At 57.4% G+C, this 22,240-nt stretch overlaps 1 protein-coding gene across 1 annotated transcript; it reads right to left on the bottom strand.

Annotated features, from left to right (window-relative positions):
- Positions 1-13,833: 13,833 nt before the first annotated feature.
- Positions 13,834-14,996, bottom strand: CLDN23 (claudin 23). The gene has a single exon (XM_008933167.2). The coding sequence runs from the start codon at positions 14,994-14,996 to the stop codon at positions 14,295-14,297; it is 702 nt and encodes a 233-aa protein (XP_008931415.2). The 3' UTR covers positions 13,834-14,294.
- Positions 14,997-22,240: the final 7,244 nt, after the last annotated feature.

The raw sequence follows: 22,240 nt of genomic DNA, 5'->3' as shown, positions 1-22,240 counted from the left end.
CAGGGATTGCTTGCTCATCCCCCAGCAATGGGCTATGGGGCGGGATGTCCCTGTTACCGAGAGTGCCACCGTTCTCCCCATTCCCCCGGTGACGTGTCCCTGCTCCGTGTGGCATCCTTCCCATCCTGACAGCATGGGGTCCCTGCGCCCCGAGGAGCCCTGTACCTCTGCCTTCCCTGAGCTGGGATGAGAGGCTGTAGTTCTCCCTCCAGCCCCGCAGGAGTTCCTGGGGTACCCCTGGCTGGGACCAATTCCTTCCCCCCCACGGGGCTGTGCTGGGACACACATGCGGGGAGCTGTAGGACGGGTGTGCAGGGGGATGCCTGGTGCTGCTACCCGCGCTGATCCCGGGTTGGGCGCTCTCTTTCCGCAGCGGCCGCTGGCCCCACGTGCGCTGCCTCACGCCAGGCCACCTGCGCCGCCGGCTGCATCCCCGTTCCCTGGCTCTGCGATGGTGAGCAGCAGTGTCCTGACGGGACCGACGAACAGTGCGGTGAGCGAGGGAACACTGACACCTATCCGCTATCTTGGGGCGGACCTGAGGGCTGCACTGCGTGGGCATCGAGGAGCACTGGTGCTCTGGGGAGTGGTGGGGCAGGGCAGGCCAGAGGCTCTTTGCTGGTTCTGCCTGTGTGGCATCCTGCAGGGACATGTGTGCTCCTTGTGAATGTCTGTGGCACGGGAACATGTCCTGGATGCTATGCTGAGCAAGGCAGACCCCACTTGCCAGAGAGCCCCATTGGGGGCTGCTGTGGGCCAGCCCCTTCGGCAGAGCTGCTCAGGCATTGCCAGCACCTGTCCCGTGCCAGGATGGAGGGGACCCTTATGGTTCTGCCATAGCAATAGGTCCCAGTGACTGTGTGATGTTCCTGCAGAGGTTGCCTGTGGCGGGGACCCCCATGTTTGGCAGTGTGACGATGGCCGGTGTGTTTCTAGCAGCTGGCGCTGCGATGGTGTTGCTGACTGCCTGGATGGCTCTGATGAGCAGGACTGTGGTATGTAGTCTCTACTGGGGGCACCAAGTGGGGGTGGTTAGGGGCACAGAGCAGGGTGGTGAGTGCTGCGCTGTTCCCTCCTTAGTGTGCGGGACAAAGAAGGTGCAGTGTCCTGGCACCCACCACTGTATCCCACACTGGGAGCTGTGCGATCAGCACCAGGACTGCGAGGATGGCTGGGATGAGGAGGGGTGTCCCCAGCAGCCCTGCCTGCCTGGGCAGTGGCAGTGCAGGAACAGGGTGTGCATCATGGCTGAGTGGAAGTGCAATGGGATTGATGACTGTGGCGATTCCTCGGATGAAGATGTCTGCGGTAAGCAAGCACACTAGATGCTCCTCAGTGGGGCAAGACCTGTCCAGGCCATGTGTGAAGTAGGGAGTACTTTGCTTTCCCAGGCCTCAGCTCACCTTGGGAGGTGGCAACCTTCCCAGGAACTGTTGATATTTTGAGGGACCTCCCCATGAGTCTGGGACCTAGGGTTTCCCCTTTGTCCACCTGGTATTGGTCTGCCCTGCTGACGTGAGCTGTGTGTGCCATAGCCACCTGTCCACCTGGCATGGTGCGGTGTGATGAGGGGAAGTGTATCCTGGAGTCCCTGATGTGCAATGAAGAGGCTGACTGCCTGGATGGCACTGATGAGCCCAGCACGTGTGGTGAGTTGGGTATGGCTGCTGGCTGCTGCCCGTGAGGCTGGGGCTGAGGGGAGCCACAGAGCTGTCCTGCCTCATGTCACCCCTTGCTGTGTCCCCGCAGATCAGAGCTGCTTTGTACGCAATGGGGGCTGTGCAGAGACATGTGCTGACACACACTGGGGAGTGCAGTGCTCCTGCGGGGCTGGCTGGCTGCTGCAGGCAGATGGGCAGAGCTGTGCTGGTAAGGAAAGATCAGGGTGCGTGTGCTTCAGGCACACGTGGCCTCAGCCACTGAGAGCAGGGTCTCCATGGAGCCAGTGCTTCTGTGGGAACACCTGCCTCTACCCTGCTCCTGCCTATGTGTCATGTCTGGCCCCACAAAGGCCATATCTAGAAAATGTCCCAGCAGCAGCTGGTGCGTTTTGGGGTAAGGCCCATGTTCTGGTATCTGGGAGCCTGCCTGTGGTCCCTGGGGAGCAGTGGCAATGCTGTCTGGGGCAGCTCCTGTGGCAGGCTCCTGACTGCACCTATCCCTGCAGATGTGGATGAATGCTCCCTGGAGTACAGCCCCTGCAGCCAGCTGTGCAGCAACACCCCAGGCACTTACAGCTGCGCCTGCCTCCAGGGCTATACCCTGCAGCACGGCACTGCCTGTGAAGTGACAGGTAGGGTGAGCTGGGGAGCCCGGGCTGGCTGAGGGGCTGGGCAGTGCACCCAGCTAGCCACGTCCCTGTTCACTGAGTGGCATTCCTCTCACCCCGGCAGACAATGCAACACAGATCCTGGTGGCCGTGGGGCAGGACCTGGCCCTTCTGGATGTACGGACCCAAGCCTACAGGCCTCGGCTCTCCACTAAGACTGAACCCCGTGCCCTGGTGTATGACCAGCTCCGAGAAACCTACTACTGGCTGACGGAGGATGGCGAGCTCCGTGTTCACTCCCTGGGGAAAGGCACACAACCCCTTTATGCAGGTGGGGAGGAGTGAGGCTGGGTGCTGTAGTGGGGCTGAGATGGGTGGCAAGAGCTGGCCTGCCATCTCAGTCCTGCCTTTCCTATACAGAGTAAGGGGCAACTTGCGTTTGCCTTGCAGCCTGGAGCACGCTGGTATGCCTTAAAACTACTCTGTCTCTGCAGATGCCAGAGAGGTGAACAGCATCTCCCTGGACTGGTTCACAGGGCAGCTGTACTGGGCCAGCAGCCATCCTCCAGCTATCTGTGCAGGGCTGGGCGATGGCCGGGGTTATGTGACAGTGCTGGGGAAAGACATTGCACCAGAGCAGCTGACAGTGCATCCGGCTGCAAGGTGAGGAGTGAATGAGCCAGGGTTGGCCCAGGCTCCTGGGATCGTGATGCTGGTGCTGACTGTGTCCTGCCTGTTGTGGGGCTGGGGCAGTACTGGTATTATGCTGTGAAGTGGTTCCTTGGTGCCTGCCCCTAGGTCACTGTACTGGGTCAACCGTGGGCAGCGAGGCCGGACAGTCATTGCTGCGGCTGGCATGGATGGCTCAAACCGGTGGGAGCTCACAGTGGTGCCCATGGAGGAGCCTGTGGGACTAAGTTTGGACCATGTGGCTGGGAGACTGTACTGGATCAGCGAGTACAAGGAGGTAGGGACAAGGGACAGCAGGGCTCTCCTCCCACAGGGAAATGATGAGATGGGAGTTGGGAGGGTGGCCCTGGTTCCCCTCTGTCTACGTCCAAGGCATGGGAGAGAGCAGGGAGCAGTGCCCAGGTCTGGCCTACATCCCTGGACTGGGAGGTGATGGCATCACCATGAGGCCTGTGGCTGTGGGACATTGCCAGGGCATGGGGATGCCACACGGTCATCATACCTTGCTTTGTCCCCAGTCCATTGAGACACTACGGGTGGATGGGAGTGGGCGCCACTCCTTTCACGCTGTTCTGCGGAGCCACACGGAGCCTCTGGGCCTGGCTGTGTTTGAGAGCCGGTTCTTCTGGACCGATGGCACAGAGCTGGTGTCAGCCACCTGGGCCTCTCCTCAGGAGCACGCAGTGTTGCTCCGCGCCCCTGTCTCAGCTTTCACTGTGGTGCACGCACTGCAGCAGCCTCCACGTAAGTACCCTGTGGGTGCTGCACCACTGCAGGGCTGGCAACACCCCCACCGCATCCCTGGATGCTGGGGGAGGCTGTGCTAGGTCCTGGAGCTCACTGGGTCCTGCCCAATGGTTTACCTGGTCTTGTGATGAGGGGTTGTGTGTTTGAGACAGAGGGGACATATGAGTCCATAGGAAAGCTGCCAAGTCCCATGGCTTTGGGTAGAGCTGCGCCCTCCTAACTCATGTGACGTTGCTACCATATCTGCCAGCCCATATCCAGCCCCAGGACAGTCTGTGATTTTGGGGATTGGGAGAGACATTAGAGGGTCACAGTTACCTGAGCTTCTAATGTCCCCTTGCTCCCAGGGGACACTGCTGCATGTGCTCCAGGCCTGTGCAGTCATCTTTGCCTCCTGTCACCTGTGCACCCTCGGGGCTACAAGTGTGCCTGTCCAGAGGGCCTCTTCCTCTTGCCCTCGGGAAAGTGCACAGGTGAGCAGGGTCTATGAGGAGGGTTGGCTCTTTGGAGCAGCTGGGGGAGGGCTGTGGCTTTGGTGGGGGAGGGCTGTGGCTTTGGTGGGGTAGGCCCAGCATACACCATTGCTGTTACATTTCTGCCTTGGTTCATGCTGGTGGCCCTGTCCAGTACTGCTGGGGCTATGCTCACACATTGCCCTTGTACCCTGCAGAGCTGTCCATCATGTATGCATCAGGAAAGGCCATCTCCCTGGTGCATGTGGGTCCTGGAGCACACAGCAAATGGGTACAGGAGTGGCAGGAGCCCTTCCACCTGCAAGATGTGGACTGGCAGAGGTCAGTGCTTTATGGAACAGATGACCGTGGGATGCTGCTGAGTGTTGTGGGGCACCCTGGCAGAAGAGAGACCATTGCAACTGGGCGGCCAGGTGAGACCGTATGGGGTGATGGAGGGCATACTCCCCTTCCTGATGCTCCCTGAGGCCTGAGTATGTCCTGGGTGCAGAGCACAGTAGCCTGATGTGGGTCTGTGCCAAGGCAGTAGGCAGCTGTGCCCTGGGTTTAGGGGTTGGGGATGCCAGGCACAGAAGCAGGGTGATGGGACAGCCCTGTAACTGCTTGCCTGCCTGCTCTTGCCAAGTCTGCTCTGCCCGTGTGGACATCCGCTCGGGGGACCTGTACTGGCTCGCATGTAACCGGAGGGACATCGGGGTGATCCGGACATCTGACATGTTCCCGCGCATCCTGCACCGTGCTCGCAGCAGTATCCAGCACCTCTTCTTGGACTGGCAGCGGGGTGCTCTGTACTGGCTAGCCCGTGGGCAGCCCCTGCAGCAGCTGAGCCTGGCTGGGGGTGGTCCGTGGGATGCCTGGAACGAGACATGGCCTGGAGACCTGCCTGCAGCCATGGATAGCAGAGCCTTCAGCGTGCTCTGGAGCTCCACCCTGGGTGAGCCCTGGTGGTGTCTGGAGCAGAGAGCAGAGGTGGTGGATGTAGGCAGGAGTGATCAGCCATGCCCTATGTGCAGCAGGTCCCTGCCTGGGCACTAGGATGCTCATGGGGCAGACTCTTTCCCATGGCCGAGGCCCTGGCCTCAGCCATGAGGTCCCTGCGATAGCTGTGGGTTATGGGAGCACAGGGTGGGCCACGAGGGGTGCCTGTGGGCCCTGGGTCCTACCATCCCTCTGCCTCACAGGCCTGCAGGCGCTGAGTCTGACCAAGCGGCAAGCAGTCACTCTGGCACCCAGCTGGCCCCACGGCCTTGTGGCAGCCTTTGAGCCATACCTGGTGTCGGCAAATGGGACGGCTCTGCTACTGTGGGACCGGAGGACACTGACCCTTGTGCTGTCCATGCCAGCAGCAGGCGTGCAGGGTGTAGTGGCCTTCGTGGGCTCGGAGCTGCAGGCTGGTAAGGGCAGTCATGGCTCTGTGCCTGGCACAGGGGCTGTCTCTGGTGGGGCTGGGTGGCCCATGCTGCTCTGAAGTAGGGCAGGGTGCCTGGCTGCTGGTGCCCATGTGGGGTGCTCTGGAAAGTGCCCAGGGTGTTGGGATGGCACAGCCCCAAATCCCAAATCCTCTGCCAGTGCCACCAAGCAAGGGGTCTGCCCTGCCACTCCCTCCACCTGTGACCACCACTATGAGGACAACCACAAGCACCACTGCTGCTCGTCCCACCACGTCCACCACAAGATCTACACCAAGCAAGACCACCACTGTGCTCACTACTCCTGCACCAACCAGCAAGGCCACCACCAGCAGCCAGTCCACACCAACCACCACCAACCAGTCCACATCAACAAAAACCACCCCTCTGCCAACCACTGCCACACCAACCAAGACCACCACCGTGCAGCCAACAACCACCAGCACCACCACCACCACTCAAGCTTTGCCAACTAAGGTCATTGTCCCACGGTCAACTACTACCACCCAGCACCCAACCAGTCCTGCACGGGTAGTGCCACCTACCCCACCACTCCCATCCAGCCCTGCTCACCCCCTGACCCCAGTACTTCATCTGTCCTGTCCTCGCACACATGTGTCCTGCCGTGATGGCACTGAGTGTGTGGCTCAGGAGTACCTGTGTGATGGGGAGAAAGACTGCGCAGATGGCTCTGATGAGGATGGGTGTGCCCAGCTCTGCAACACCCCAGGTAGGAGCCATTCTTCAGTCGACTCTCTGTGCAGTTGGGTCACCCTGTGCCAGGGCTTCTGGCTGCTTCCTGATGGGGAATGGGGCCCTGGAAAAATCTGAGTGTGTCCTGGGCTCTGATGCTTGTCATGTGGCATACTGGTGCCTTCTGAGCTTGGCACTGGACTGGAGATGCTGTTAGAAGGCAACAGGGCTGGTCCCACTGCTCACAGTGACCTAGATGTGGCTGAGCTGAGACTGCCTCAGTCACCTTGCTCAGGACCTAGGCTGCTGGAGATGCACTGGCTAGGAGGGGCCACTGTAGTGTATGGCCTTTCTGGGTCGCTGGGAGACTAACAGTGTCTGGGCACCCCAGCTGCCTTCTGCAGGCAGTGCAAGGCCCCTTGTGTCCCCAGGGGCCTTCCGTTGCGCGAGCGGAGCCATGTGCGTTGGGGCGGGAGAGCGCTGCGATGGGGTGCCCCAGTGCCCCGATGCCTCGGATGAGACAGGCTGCTGGACCCCCACGCAGGAGTGTGCCCTGCGCTGTGACGCTGCCACCCGCTGCATCCCCAAGAGCTGGCTGTGTGATGGCCATGCTGACTGCCTGGACCACACTGACGAGCAGGGCTGTGGTGAGACTCTGGGGCTGGACGGGACAGGGGTTTCTGGGGTTACCTGCCCCACTGGTGCATGCACCGGTTTTCCTGTGGGTCCAGGAGCAGGCACTGCCTGGGGCAACCTGCTGAGCAGCTGCAGAGGCCATACCCTGCTCAGTGCCATGTCTCCATTGGTGGGATGGGAATGAGGACAGTGCACCTGCTCAGCCCTGGCCTTGCCCACAGTGCCGAAGGAGTGTGGCCCGGCTGAGTTCCCCTGCCGGAATGGGCAGTGCGTGGCCCTGGCCCTGCACTGCGATGGTGACCACGACTGCCAGGACCACTCAGACGAGGAGGGCTGTGCCGTGCCCCGGCCACTGCTCTGCCGTGCGGGTGAGGTGATGTGTTCCCACAGTGGGGAGTGTGTGCCGGAGGCCTGGCGCTGCGATGGCGCTGCCGACTGTGGGGATGGCACAGACGAGCAGGTGAGTGGAGTCACAGGGACAGCGCTTGTCCCTGCTCGTGCCCAGGAGAGCTGGTAACCCTCTTTACCCTCTGCCTTTGCAGGACTGTCCTTGGGAGGAAGCGCTGTGTGGGGACCAGCAGTGGGGCTGCTCCCATGGCCATGAGTGCATCCCTGATGTCTGGCGCTGCGATGGAGAGACTGACTGCACAGATGGCAGCGATGAAGCTGGCTGTGAGCTACACCCTGATTTTATCCCCTCTGTGTATCACCCGGGGTAGCTGGTGGGTGCCCAGTACAGAGGCAGATGGCTATGTCTGTGCTGAAGTAAAAGGCCCTATGTGCTGGTTGCCTATTCCCAGCATCTGTGGTGGCTCCAGGCCCCAGCTGTTGTCCATGTATGGCTGGTGGCCTTTGGATTAATACAGCCTGAAGCCAGGCTACTGGAACAGCTCTGGATGTAGCTGCAATGAGCTCTGGGCAGGCTCTAGGAGCCATTAAATTTGCCCCAGATGAGCAAAAGAAGCTGGTGGACGAGGCTTAGGGCAGCCTTCCCCACATGTCTCTGCAGGCCAGCCTGCTCCCTGCCAGAGTCATGAGTACCCCTGTGGGCTGGGGACCTGCGTGAATGCATCCTTGGTGTGTGACGGCCGGCAGGACTGCGCGGATGGCTCAGACGAGGGGGGGAACTGCTCTGTGCCCTGCAAACAGTCCTGCGCTCATCTCTGCTACCCCTCACCCCAGGGCCCTGTGAGTGCCACCAGCCCTGGGCCAGGGGCTTGCCATGCCATGATGCCCTGGTCCAGCTGCAGGAGGGAGCCTCATGTCCCCAGGGTGGGAAGCTGATGATCCTTTTCCCCACAGCGGTGCTGGTGTGGCCCAGGCTATCGGCTTGCCGAGGATAGTCTGTTCTGCATGGACATAGACGAGTGCACGGAGTGGGGTGAGGCAGCCTGCAGCCAAACATGCCTCAATGCCCCAGGGTCCTACAGCTGTGGCTGTCTCCCTGGCTACCTGCTGGAGCCCGATGGCCATGTCTGCAAACTCACTGGTAAGTCATGGGATGGCCAAGCAGTGCTGAGGATCCCTGGCCCCCTAGGGTACACCAGGAGCTGGTGGGTACCTGTCCCCCTGTGCCTGCTGCCCCAGGGAGGCTTGTGGGCCCATGAATGGCCCTGTTTCCTCTGCCACATTGCCTGCCAGGCCCCACTCAGCTGTGAGCTGATGATTGCCAGCCTACAGCTGGTCAGAAAATCCATCTGCACTATCTGAGAACATCTTATCTGGTAGGGCTGAGTCCCAGCAGGCTCCAGTGCCTGCAAGTGCTTTATTCCCTGCCTGCATGTGTTGAGCCCATGGGGCCACCAGTGCTGAGCAGGGTCTGGGGTGCTCTGTGTTGCCCCAGGACCAGAGCCCATGTTGCTGGTGGCTGTGCAGTCAGAGGTGTTGTCCTATGGCCTGCGGAGTGGGCATAAGGAGGTGCTGCTGGCCACCGACAAGGATCGCGTCGTCTTCTCACTCGACTATGACTTGGTGGAGAGGAAAGTCTTCTGGATGGACCTGGCCACAGAGAGCATCCGCTGGCAGGACCTCAACTCGGGCAAGAAAGGCACACTGGTGAAAGGTAGGCTGTGACAGCATGGGGGTAGCAGAGCTGGCCTCTTTGTCACTGGGCAATCTCCAGGTTGAGGTAGCATGCCAGGCTGTGTCACCTTGTGTGGAGAGGTGCTAGTTGGGAGCAAGGCTGGGAGGAGCCAGACAGCCTGGGATAGAGAGGATGTGGGCTGGGAGCATCGTGCCAGAGGGCCATGCAGCTGTCACCACACAGGTGCTGACTCTTGGATGTGTTGCAGGTGTGAGATCAGACTGTATAGCAGTGGACTGGCTTGGGAGGAACCTGTACTGGACAGATGGTGCAGCAGGACAGGTGCTGGCCACTCGTTTGGGCACTGCCTGGCAAGGGATACCAGAGTACACTGTGGTGATGGATGGAGACCTGGACCAGCCCCATTCTCTGGTGCTCCAGCCTCTGGCAGGGTAAGTCTGCCACAAGGGGACATGGAGACCGCCTTACCATCCCTCCCCTGCCCCATTTTCCTCCATGTACTGGGACGATGCTGTGTGTGGTCCATGGGCTGGCACCTCTCTTCCCACTAGGCTGCTGTACTGGTCAGAGGTGGGGAGCCACCCACGGCTGATGGAGTCCACGATGGATGGGAGTCGGCGGCACGTGCTGCTGGCCCAGGGGCTGGGCTGGCCCACAGCATTAGCCCTCGACCTCCCCACCCAGAGGATCTTCTGGCTGGATGAGAAGCTGGGCAGTGTCAGTTCTGCACGTCTGGATGGCACCAGTGTGAAGGTTTGTGGTGGAGCATTGCTGACGGGGCCCTGATGGGGACTGGGGTGGGCACTTACAGCCTCTCTGACAGGTCCTGAAGCTGAGCTGGGTCCGGAGCCCCTTTGCAGCGGCCGTGTGTGAGGGCCAGATCTACTGGTCGGAGAGGAAGACATGGTCTGTGCAGCAGGTGGACAAGGACAGTGGCAAGAACAGAACCACACTGCTCAAGCAGCACGGGCAGCCCCATGGCCTCCAGGTACCCACTTGGGGAGCCCCAAACCCTGCTGTGCCAGCTCTGCTGGGTCTCTCAACCTGCACGATCCTGTTGTCCTCTAAGTGTGGAGGCACTGGGAGCTGTACCCCCATCCCGGTGGTCCTTGGGCAGCAGCCCCTGTAGCCAAATGTCTCTGGTCCTCTTGGAACATCTCTGCCTCACCATTCTGCCTAGAGCTGGGCTGTGTGTGGGCCTTGGGAGGAGGGCATGGTGTCAATTGTGCTCAGCTCTGCCGGTGGGTGCTGGCAGGGCTGTGAGCTGAGCCTGCCCTTCTCACAGGTGATGCACCAAGCCCTGCGCCCCACAGCCCCTAACCCCTGTGAGACACGTGGCTGCTCCCACCTGTGCCTGCTGAGCGCCAGGCACACTGGGCAGTGCCGGTGCCCTCCCAGGCTGGTGCTGGCTGCCGATGAGACCACGTGCCTGCCCCTCCGTGATTCGGCCTTTGCTCTCCTGGTGTCACCAGCAGCTGTGACACAGGTACCATCCTCCAGAGCCAGCCCTAGGGGCTGCTGTCCTAGCTGCTGTCAGGGGAGAAAGGTCCCCATCTTACTGCTGCCTCCTTCCTCCAGGTCTACCTGAAGGACCTGCCTGCAACATCTGGATCCCAAGAGCTTCCCCTGCACCAGGCCCTGCCCTTGGCCAAGGTGGGCCACCTGACAGCCATCGACTACGCAGTGAAAGACAAGAGTTTGTACTTTGCAGAGGTGGGAGGCAACTCCATCGGACTGCTGCGCCTGAAGGACTGGAGACGGCTGTCCTGGAAGAAGGCAGTAGCTGTGGAGGGCACGGTGACATCCCTGGCCTTGGACTGGCTGAGTGGGAACCTGTACTGGATCAGGGGGCAGCCGCCCAGTATCCATGTGGCAGCTCCTGGGGGGCGGTGGACCCTGGCACTACTCAGTGAGGGGCTGCAGGGCGCTGCCTGGCTGGCACTGTGCCCTCGTGCCTCCACCATGTGCTTTATCACAGCAGCTGGCAGCCATGGGCCCGGTGCCACAGTGGAGTGTGCAGCCATGGATGGCACTGGCCGCAGAGCGGTCTGGAGGAGAGCCCGGGCTCCCACTGGCCTCACCTTTGGGGCTGCTGGCACCAGGCTGTACTGGGCAGACCACGGTGAGTGTGGGCTGTGCCAGGGCTCTGCTGGGGGTAGCAGTGGTGCAGGCACTCAGTCCTCCCCAAGGCACAGCCCCACACAGCCCTCCGTGTCTCCACACTGATGTTGCTCCATCTGTGTCCTGCAGAGAGAGGTACCATCAGCAGCGTCGAGCTGGATGGATCCCACTTTCGGGTGGTACGGGAAGGGCTGCATGGTCTCTCACTGTTTGCCATAGGAGAAGGCTTTCTGCTCTGGAGCACGACCTCAACCAATGGTGGGTCTGTTTGCTGTACTTTGTCCAGCTCCTCTTACGGCACTGGGGCACAGGGGTTTCTGCCAGTCCCTGTGGGGTGCAGGCTGCCCCTCCGTGGGGTGAAGGACAGGTTAGGGGACCCCCACCTCCTATCCTGGGCACTCTTATGGGAGGAAGTGGAGCAGTGCTGACCCCATGTGTCTCCAGGATCCAGCAAGATCTGGCACAGCCGGCTGGAGCGGGCTGAGAGGTGGTGGTTCGCAATGGAGAAGGATTTGGTAGCCATGAGGATTTACAGCCAGTTCTCACAGGAAGGTGGGTCTGCAACTGTCCCAGCCCGGGGCATCTGTGGGGTTGAGCCGTCCATGCTAACTCGTGCTGTTTTGGCAGGCACCAATGCCTGTGCAAAGAGCAACGGAGGCTGTGCCCAGCTCTGCCTGCCCAACCCTGCAGGGAGGCAGTGCCGCTGCTCTCACGGTTACCACCTCGTACGTGGAGCAGCATGTGCACCAGCATTGTCCTGCCCTGCCATGCTCCAGCCCTGCTCTGACCTCCAGAGCTGCATCTCTGGAGAACAGGTCTGTGATGGGCGCTCTGACTGCGCTGACGGCTCCGATGAGTCTGACTGTGAGTGCCTGCCCACAGCCAGGGCGTGGCAGCAGTCCTGGCAGGGCACGGGGTAGCCCGGCTAGTCTCCCCCAGTTTGGGAAGGAGGACTTGCCTGGGTCTCTTGCTGATCTATGCTCCTCCCGCCAGGCCCCTCCCAGCAGGTGGGGACGCAAGTCCCCGCAGTGTCACCATCAGGAATGTCCCACGTGGAAGAACAGAAACCAGCCTCACCGCAACTGCACTGCAGCCTCGGCAGCCCAGCCCCAGCCCACCCGCAGCCCCTGGACCCCGGGAGCACGGAGAGCCCTTCCTGGTACCCCCCAGCACGGAGGAGGTGCTGAGGGCTGTGCCGTGCAGCAGCGAGACGTGCAACCTGCGCGGGGACTGCGCCATCGAGGCCGGGCGAGTGACGTGCCACTGCGCCCTGGGCTATCGTGGCGACTACTGCGAGGAAGCAGAGGTGCAGCCCCTCGCAGGACCCATCGTCCTGGGCGTGGCCGTTCTCCTCCTGCTCGCTGCTGCTGCTGTGGGGGCCCTGGCCTACATGCGGAGGCGGGACAGGCGGAGGAGGTGAACTCTGGGGTTGGGCTGGGCCAGGTATAACTGGGGATAGAGAGGTACCGGGTCTCCTTGCCCAGGGACAGTGTGGTGTCCTGATGCACCTCTGGATTATACAGAAAGCTCGATCACCCCAGCAGGCTATTACCAGGGCTTGTGGCAGGACCTTAGGATCTGCCCCATCTCTAGGAGACAGCCATGCCATTCTTAGTGTATGTTTTTTCCTCCTCAGGACCTCAAGCACTGCTTCCACCCGGGTGCTGACCTTGTACCACCGTGAAAGTGACCCCGAGGAAGAGGATGAGGAGGAGGAGGAAGAGCTTCCCCCCAAGAGTGATACATTTGTGAATGAAGCTTACGATGGGAAAGAGGTGAGTAACAACAGGAGCAGGCCCTGGTAGGGTCACCCCTGCCACCCTGGGGTGCCCCAAGGCCCAGTGCTGGCATAGTGCCCACTCCTGAGGCAAGCTCTGCCCTCCTGCTGGAGGAGAGGGGCAACACCTGGGGTGCCTGGTGTCTGAAAGGGCTGTCCAGCTCCAGTGTGGCTGGAGCCCCTGTGATAAAGTGTGGGGTGGGCTCAGAGAAGCTGGCTCAGACTCACCCCTCACGCACTCATCTGTGATCTCTGCAGGAGCTGCCAGCCCTGCCAAGGAAGGGACCATCTCACCCCAACACTGTATTTTCATAAAGGAATGTTGTGCAGCATCTCTTGTGCCGCTGTCGTTTGTGTGTGGGCTGGGGAGGTTTGCTCTTTCCCGATGTCTAAGCTCTAGGGAACATAAGAGTCCAGAGGAAAAAGGTTTGGGAGGTTTATCAGGAAGTCTCCAATCCCAACACACTCTGAGCCACCTGAATCTGATCCCCTGTTGCAGGATGCATCCTGTACTATCCTATAACCACACTAAGAGCATCATGAGCCACTGTCCCTCTGCAGCAAGGCTTAGCTTGCTGACCATGGTGCTTTGGGCTTGCCTGGGGTGGAAATCTGGCCAAATAGCTCTGCAAGGAAGCTGGCTTTGCTCTTATCATGTTATGCAAGATGTTGAGCGGGATTTTATAGTCCAGTTCTGACCTCCTGACTGTCCCTTACAAACCAGTGAGACCAGTTTTACCACATCATACCAGGCTAATGTTGAATATGCTATTTTGTACTCTGTGTTCCCTTGTTGTTTTTTTTTCTCCCCCTGAAGTGGCTGTGCTCAAGGAAGGAGAAACCTCTACCAGAGCTGATTTTGTCCATGGGGAAAAAGTCCTTTAAGAAGGTGCCATAAAACTTTTACAGACTTTTCCTCCCTGCTTCAGGCAAAGCACAGGGAGGCTGGGTTAGCCATGCCCACTGGCTCTCAGCCAAGCCTGCCTGGCAGAAAGCCCGTAACCATCCCACAGTACAGACCCACTGCTTTGCATTTATTTTGCTGTTTGCACAGTCCTGAGTTGGGCAGAGACGTGGGAGGTGCACCCCTCCCCTATTCTCAGTCCTGAAGGTTGCATGGTGCTAACCTATACCTTGCTTACATGGGAACAGTGAAGCTGCCTCTGATCAAGCTGCTGTGCAGGTGGAGGAGGATGAGTTAAAAGCTGCATGGAGGGACCAGAGCTATGTATAGCCCTCAACCCAGTGTGGATTTGGCACAGTTGTAGGACCTAGAGCACAGCAGGCTTTTGAGGAAGTTGCAGAGATTCAAGCCAGGTCCTTGGTCTTGTTTTCCGGCTGCTTTGAGGTGCCCCAGGAGAAGGGCATGGCTTGTAGGTCAGGAGCCAGCACTGCTCTCAGTGCCAGGCAGGTGGCTGCTGTCCTGGTGCTGGGGCTACAAGTCTGAGTCACAGGGTGGATTGTTCCTCCAGTGCTGTCCATCTCGCTCATCCTTCAGTACATCCCAGGGATTGCTGTAAGCTCCAGTGGTGGAGCACAGCCCAGGCTCCAGCACAGGGCTGGGGGACAGTTTGGGGGCCCTGCGCTCCTTCCAGCACTGATGGAAGCTGAGGGCAAGGGCCAGTCCCCCCAAGATCTCCAGACAGCTTCCCAAGTAGCTCAGCACCAAGCTGCAGCCTACAGCCAGTGTGCTGCCAGGCAGTGCGGGCAGTGCCCACAGCTCATGGGTGTACCAGGAGGTGGGCACGAGGCTCATCAGCCCCGAAAGAAGCAGCACCAGCCCTGCCACTCCAGCCAGCAGGTGCCGTGGCTCCTCTTGCCAGCAGCGAACCCCCAGGGCAGCCACCACCAAGCCCAGGAGCGTGATCACCAGCGAGGAGGGCATCAGCCCTTGGGCCACCCGCACGGGTACCTCCTCAAAGTAGCCCAGCTCGTCAGCCTGCCCGCAGAGGCGGTCGTGGGTGCTCTGCCGCTCCCTGCATATGTCCCAGATGCCCTGCTCCCAGACGAGGTCCATGGGCTGGTTAGGTACGAGGCTCACCTTCCTCCAGCTGGGTGCCAGGGTACCCGTGAGCGTCAGCAGGAGCCCGCAGGGGCACAGCACCAGTCCCACGATCATCGCCGTCGGCGTCCTCATGCTGGGGAGGCGGGCGAGGCGGGCTCCTGCTTGCCCGAGGGAGCTCCGGGGCTCACTGTGCAGGAGCTGTGCCACCGGTGCCACAGGGCCGCTCGGGGCAGGCGAGAGGGGGGATCCCGCGGCGGGAAGCGTTCCCGCAGCTCCGCACGGCGGGCACGGCCCGGAGCGCCCCCCCAGCCCTGCCCGGGCCGTGGGGAAGGCCGGCAGGAGGCGCGGGCCGCAGGCGGGGCCGGCCCGGGCAGGGCTGGTCGGCACCTGCCGGGGGGAAGCGCCTTCCAGGGACACGGGAGTCCGCAGGGACCACCCCAGCTCCGGCCCCTGTGTCCCCCCGCAGGTTGGCGGGCGGGGACGCGCGGGCGGTCGGCCGTCCCCGGGCTGATGGGGCGACACAGGACCCTATTACAAGTTCATTAATTGAATATGAGCTTATTTTGCTATCAAATTAATTAATTAATTTATGAAAATAATAATTACGATTAAATGCTAGCAGATCTCACAGTTGGCAGCTGGCCCAGGAGAAGTACCCATCTCCCTGTCTTTCAGGGACGGCTCCTGAGCTTGGCCCTGCTTCTCCCTTTCCAGGCTGCGCTCAGAGGTCACCCGCAGACCCAGCAGCCTGAGTCTCGGCGGGAAAAGTCCCTGGGATGTTCGCTGAGACAGGTATGGAAAGTCACCACATTTGAGAAACTCTATGTGGGGATTTGAGCCCCAAAAAGCACTCGGGCCTTTCCAAGTTTCCCTGAAATCTCTGCCAGTCACGCTAGGCCCAGAAGAGGGCAGCATCCTCTGTGGATCAATTTGGGATGAGCTGGAGGGCTGGCTGCGTCTATGCTCCTCGGCATCTTTGCACTGCTGGTTCCGTGGCCTTGGCCGTCTGCAGGGCTGGGTGGGTCTCTGCTAGACCAGCTGCTCCTGGATCCCTTCCCCACTCCCCCGTCCAACAGCTATTTCCCGAGTGCCCTGAAGCCCTTCAGCTCTATGGGTGACAGATTTCGGGGATATATTGTGGAGCTGCTTATCACTGGATCTCAGTCCAGCTGGAAGGCAGGGGTGGGTTGGACTCAGCCAGATGCTCATGTTCCCAGCCGTGTCTGCAGGGCAGCAATGCTGACAGCCAGCTGTGCATAGCTCCAGAACAGGGACATCTAGTTTTGTTGTATGCAGCTAGCAGTTTGCTAAAATCTGGCACTCCTCATCTGAGAAACTAAGCTAGGGGTTGCTGATTCCTTTCCTGTTCCTTTAACTTTTTTAACTTTTACCCCACTCCAGCCACTGACTCTGTGCCAAGACACTCGTTATTACCCTTGGAGCTGTGGGTCCAACCAACAAACCAAATGCTGTCTGCCTGATGTGTTGCCCAAAGCTGCCTTCTGCTGTGGGACCCAGGAACAAGCGCTAAAAGCCTGAAACCTTCTAGTCCTGACTCTTTCAGGAGGCTGCATTTGGACACCTTTCCAGCTGGACACAAAGTGGAGGTTCTCTGTGAGAAGATGTAGTGCTCCCGTGGGAGAGGGAGGCAGAGGGAAAGGGCTGGCAGGGAACTGGGTGGCACGGTGAGCCTAGGTGCCATGGATGAGGACCTGTCAGTGCTCTTTGGCTCCTCCTGAGCTCAGGAGGCCACTCCTTGGATCTGCAGCAGCAAGTAGAAGCTGGGTGCCAGGAGTGTCGCAATTATGCACCGGGGCAGGTTTAACAACCTGGACCTTTCCAATTTATTAATAATGCCCAGGAGGATGCATCTGCCCTTTGAGCTGGTGCCCACGCTCCTGACTGTGGGGCAACGATAAGCAAATTAGGTGATGTGGCCCTGATGTTGGATGACCTGCCCTGAGTAAGCTTGGGGAAGGAAATGGGATTAACAGAGCTGTTTCCCGTTGCCACAAAGTTATAGATTGTTCATTTCTTTCATTTTACTTACTAATGAGGTGGTATGAAAAGCAATTCAAAGCAGTGCCTGGCCCTTTCCAAGCTCTGGGGAAGCATTTAAAGCCATCTGGTCTCAGAGATAAAATGGTCTGGCTGAAACTGCCTTCCTTCCCACATTGCCCTAGCTGCTGAATGGGAAAAAGCCACCTTACTTGGTGTTTCCTACTTCTCCAAGGCTATGACTTAGTTTTTCCTACATTGTCATAGATAACTCTTTAAGAACGTGATGGAAACTTTATCCAGGCCTGGTCAAGTTGGCTTGCATTTTAATATTATTATTTTTCAACACTCCTTTGCAAATTGGAGGACCAGCAGAAGGCCTTCACTTAATTGGAACTGGAAAAGATCCAGGGCAGGATGGTCAGGACTTGAGACTGATTACAAAGGGAAAAAAAATTTTTTTAAATCCATGATGGGCTATTTAGTGTAGCCTCAGATACCCTGCATCATTAAAGGCTGGAAATGCATTCAGGGCAGTATTGCTATGTTCAGCCTGTTCTCTGCCTCCCTAGCTGTCTGCTTCCAGCTACTGGTTGTGACACCTCCCCAGACTGGACACGTACTACTGTCTCTCAGGTGACAGTGGCTCAGTGTAGGATCAGTGTGGATAGGACTCGTGGCTTTTGGGCTACACCATTATCAGACCAGCTGAGCAGTTTGCCTGATACCAGAAATGGCCAAGCTGCAGAACACATTCACACAACACTCTCCAAAGCTTCCTAGTTGATCCATAATCTGATTAGACTTCCACATCCAGCTGAGCTTTCAAAATGTGACTCTGGAGAGAAGAGCTTCCCAGCACAAAGATAGCTCTGCCCCTACACTGCCAGCTGAGATCACGGTACTGAGACTTGCAGGGGGTGGGGATGCATCTTTTCAAGGAGGTTACTGTGACTCTCTTCCCTTCACAGCTGCAGGAGCAGGATCCTCAGCAGAAGCAGGATCTCTCAGCATCCTGTTTGCTGTGTGGGGAAAAGTTGGGGCCAGGGCTGTTGAAGCCTGCAGCTGGTAATTCCTGTTTACATCCCACTGACCCTGGGGCTTTGCCTGTATTGCATACGGCAAGATCCCCCCCATTCCACAACACTGCCTGCATATCACAGAAGTTATATTGTACCTGACCACTTCTTGGGTTCAAAGTGAGCTCAGCCCATGCTGGACACCAAGCCACAAGGCCGTCAGGTCTGCAGGTATGGCAAATGGGAGCGCATGGGCTGTGCCTCCCTGGGATGCCCTATGACCGGCAGGTACCCAGCAGGCACAACACTTGACCTTGGCTGTATATCCTTCATCCTCGCTCTCACCTTAGGAGAATTTTCTTTGCAGAGCTTGGCAGCCCCCCACATCCTGCCTGATGTATGAGATGGGAACTGGCTAGGAACACCACCTGGGAGCACTTAGGGGGTTGCAACTTCCTCTGGTCTAGACAGTTATTTAGCTCCACTATCCATCTGTGTTTGCCTTTCAGTTGAAACCCTAAATCTCTGCAGGCTAGGAGCAAAGTAGGATGGCTCAAACAGCCCGTACTGGGTTTTTTAGCATTAGACCTGTTTGTCTAAGCCTGTCCTCAGTCTCCATCCTACAGGAAAGTCTCATTAGACAGGTGTCCGAGTTGAAGGATTTTGTTCTGACCATTCCCTTTTGCTGCTTTTTCTTCTAGCATTTGGTGTGGAGCAGTCTCTAAGAGTGCAAAATGAGGGTTCCCCTTTGATGACTCCTTTGCTTAAGCCATATCCCAGGCAGCATGTGAGTGCAACTGGAACACACTCTGCATTGTGCAAACAGCTGCAGTTGCAAAGGGCTTCTCTCAGCCTGGCTCCCGGATTCCCCCTGAACACCCACACTGCTGTCTTTGTGCCCACCAGAAGGCCAAGGATGAGCCCCCAGGCAAGACAGGGTCTGTGATCCCCCTTGCTGGCTGAATGTGGAAGAGAGATCTGCACGTCCTCCCCAGTGCACAGACAGCAGTGGTCAGCACCTAGAAGCAGCTCCATGCCCCAGCAATCCAGCTTTCATGGTGCGACTTCCACAAGCAGATTTATTAGCCTTCCACTTGCCCACTGACCTGCCACTCTCCAGACTGGCCATAGCGGTGAGAGCAACTCCAAGGATGCACTCTCGAGGGGTTATCAGAGGGCAGGGGATGTGTTGGGCATTCAAGGGCTTGCAAGCCCCCATGCTGGCAGGTCTCACTCTGGGGCTTTGACCCAGCAGTGGCTTATCATACTCAGGCCTGTGGCCACAGGAGTTTTGGCTGCTCCCTCTGCTCAAAACTCAGCAAGAAGGAGCTGCAATTTGGGGTCAGCCTCCTGTAACGCCTGCAGGGAGCAGTAAATCCATCAGTGAGTGCTGAAGCTATTCCTGTTCTCTTTCTGCAGCCCAGCTGTGACTCTGAACACTATTCAGGCTGGATCCTGGGAATGAGTTGTTGAAAGCCTTATTAGGTGCCCCCCAGGTATTCACTCATGCGTTAAACTCCCTCACTTTCCAAACTGCTGCACTTGGACTTGCCAGATTGCCCAGTGCTGCTTTCTGTTCAGAGAATAATACAAAAAGCATTTTTGCAACTATGTCTATTTTTGTCTGACTCAATCCTGAAATGGTTGAGGGCAGTTTGGACATGAAGCTCTTAGGCTGAGTTTTGGAGGTGCAGCCCTTTTCAGACAGGGAGAAGAGAGCAGTTAAAGCTGTGTCTGGCTGTGGAAACTGCATGTCTGTCCAGTTCCTGGGCCACAGATCTTGCAAGCTAAAGGGCAGTGCTAACGCTCGTGGGTGCAGAGCATGTTGCAACTGGCAAGGCGAAAGAAGTGCTTCATGATGGGGTTCATCTAGTTATTGTAAATGTGACTCATCGGCACATACTTTGATCTCCCATTGGGCTGAAAGGCCTGAAACCAAAGTGCAGATGGCTTGTGAATGTGCCTTTATGTATTTACTAGAAGCTTGGTCAGCTTTGTGGGCCAAACCACTGGGTGTATGGCCAAGGCAATAGGAGAAAAGACCTGCTTAAACCTTTCCTCTTGAGAAAGCCCTGTGTGGGAGACAGCTGTGTGCCATGCCTGTTCTGGGGACTAAGAAATCATGAGACTTCTGGTCTATGGGAATTTATTCTAATAGTTTTGGATGGAAGGATAATTGCATCTTACTTCTGTGTTATTTCATAGATTGATAGAATGCTTTGGGTTGGAAGAAACCTTAAAGGTTATCTAGTTTCAATTCCCCTCCCTTCTGCCATGGGCAGGGACATCTTACACCAGACCAGGTTGCTCAAAGCCCCATCCAACCCACCCTTCAACGCTTTCAGGGATGAGGCATCCACAAGTTCTCTGGGCAACCTGTTCCAGTGACTCACCACCCTCACAGTATAGAATCACAGAATATCCTGAGTTGGAAGGAACCCACAAGGATCATCAAAGTCCAACTCCTGGCCCTGCACAGGACCTCCCCAAGAATCACATCATGTACCTGAGAGCATTGTCCAAATGCTCCTTAAACTCTGACAGGCTTGGTGCTGTGGCTATTTCCTTGCAAATATCTAAACTAAACCTACTCTCTTTCAGTTTAAAGTCATTAGTTCTTGTTCTACCACTCCTTGGACTTGTCAGAAGTCCCTCTCCAGCTTCCTTGTAGGCCCCCTTTAGGTACTGGAAGGCTACTGGGGTCTTCTCTCTCCTCCAGACTAAACAACCCCAACTCTCTCAGACTGTCTTCTTAGGAGAGCTGCTCCAGCCCTCTGATCACCTTCATGACCCTTCTCTGGACTCACTCCAACAGGCCCACATCCCTCTTTTATTTGGGGTCCCAGAGCTGGATGCAGTATTTCAGGTGGGGGTCTTATGAGAGTGGAGGAAATGGGCAGAAGCACCTCCCTCGACCTGATGGCCACACTGCTTTTGATGCAGCCCAGGATATGGTTGGCTTTCTGTGCTGCCAGTGCACATTGACTGGTTATGTCAAGCTTCTTGTCCATCAACACCCCCAAGTCCTTCTCTTCAGGGCTGCTCTCAATCTATTCTCTGCCCAGTCTGTATTGGTGCTTGGGATTGCCCTGACCCAAGTGCAGGACCTTGCACTTGGCCTTATTGAACTTCATGAGGTTTGCACAGCCCCACCTCTCAAGCCTCTGGATGGCATCCCTTCTCTCCAGCCTGTTGACCACACCACACAGCTTGGTGTTGTCAGGGAACTTGCTGAGGGAGCACTCGATCCCACTGTTCATGTCTCCAACAACAATGTTAAACAGCACCAGTCCCAATACTAACCCCAGAAAAACACCACTCATCACTGATCTCCACCTGGACATTGAACTGTTGACTGTAACTCTTTGAGTGTGACCATCCAGCCAACTCCTTATCCACCAAGTGGTCCCTCTCTCAAATCCATGTCTCTTCAGTGTAGAGACAAGGATGTCATGCAGGACAGTGTCAAATGCTTTGCACAAATCCAGGTAGATGATGTACACCAATGCTCATAAAGGCTACCAAATTTGTCAGGCATGGTTTGCACTTAGTGAAGCTATATTGACTATCAGTAATCATCTCTATATTTTCCATGTGTCTTAGCATAGTTCCCAGGAGAATCTGCTTCATGATCTTACCAACCACCAAGGTGACACTGACAGGCTTGTAGTTATCTGGGTCTTCCCATTTCCCTTTTTAAAAAATGCTTCCCCATTTCCAGTCAGTGGGAACTGCATCAGACTGCCATGACTTCTCAGATAAAGGCTTAACCACTTCCTCTGCCAGTTCCCTCAGGAATCACAGATGTATCTCATCAGGTCCCATGGACTTGTGCAGCTTCAGGTGTCTTAGGTGGTCTCAAACCATTTCTTCTCCTACAGCAAGTGGTTCTTCATTCTCCCAGTCCCTGCCTTTGCCTTCTGTGACTTGGGTGGTGTGGCTGGAGCACTTGCCAGTGAAGACTGAGGCAAAAAAGTCATTGAGTGCCTCAGCCTTCTCTATGTCCTGTGTATTCGTCTCCCATTTTCCCTTTTATCACTGATGTAAATGTACAAGCTTTTCTTGATGCCCTTTACATCCTGGCCAGGTTTAATTCTGTCAGGGCTTTAGCTTTCCTAACCTGATCCCTGGCTGCAGTTTCTCAGTATTCCTTCCAGGCTACCTGTCCTTGCTGCCAAATTTGTATCCTCTCTTTTTGTGTTTGAGTTTGTCCAGGAGCTTCTGGCATTTTTCCCAGCCTTGGACTTCATCGGAATGTATCACTCTTGAGCTTGTAGGGGGTGAGGATATTAAAAACTTTCTTGGACCCCTCTTCCCTCCAGGGCTCTACAAAGCAGGTACCTGAAGAGGCCAAAGTCA

The sequence above is a fragment of the Manacus vitellinus genome, unplaced genomic scaffold (genome assembly GCF_001715985.3).
Source record: "Manacus vitellinus isolate BGI_N305 unplaced genomic scaffold, ASM171598v3 scaffold_0_pilon, whole genome shotgun sequence".
Lineage (NCBI taxonomy): Eukaryota > Metazoa > Chordata > Aves > Passeriformes > Pipridae > Manacus > Manacus vitellinus.
This window is presented reverse-complemented; position numbering and strand designations above follow the sequence as displayed.

What these genes read in the sequence shown, in the direction of transcription:
- CLDN23 (XM_008933167.2), bottom strand. Translation starts at nt 14,996, where the DNA reads ATGAGGACGCCGACGGCGATGATCGTGGGACTGGTGCTGTGCCCCTGC.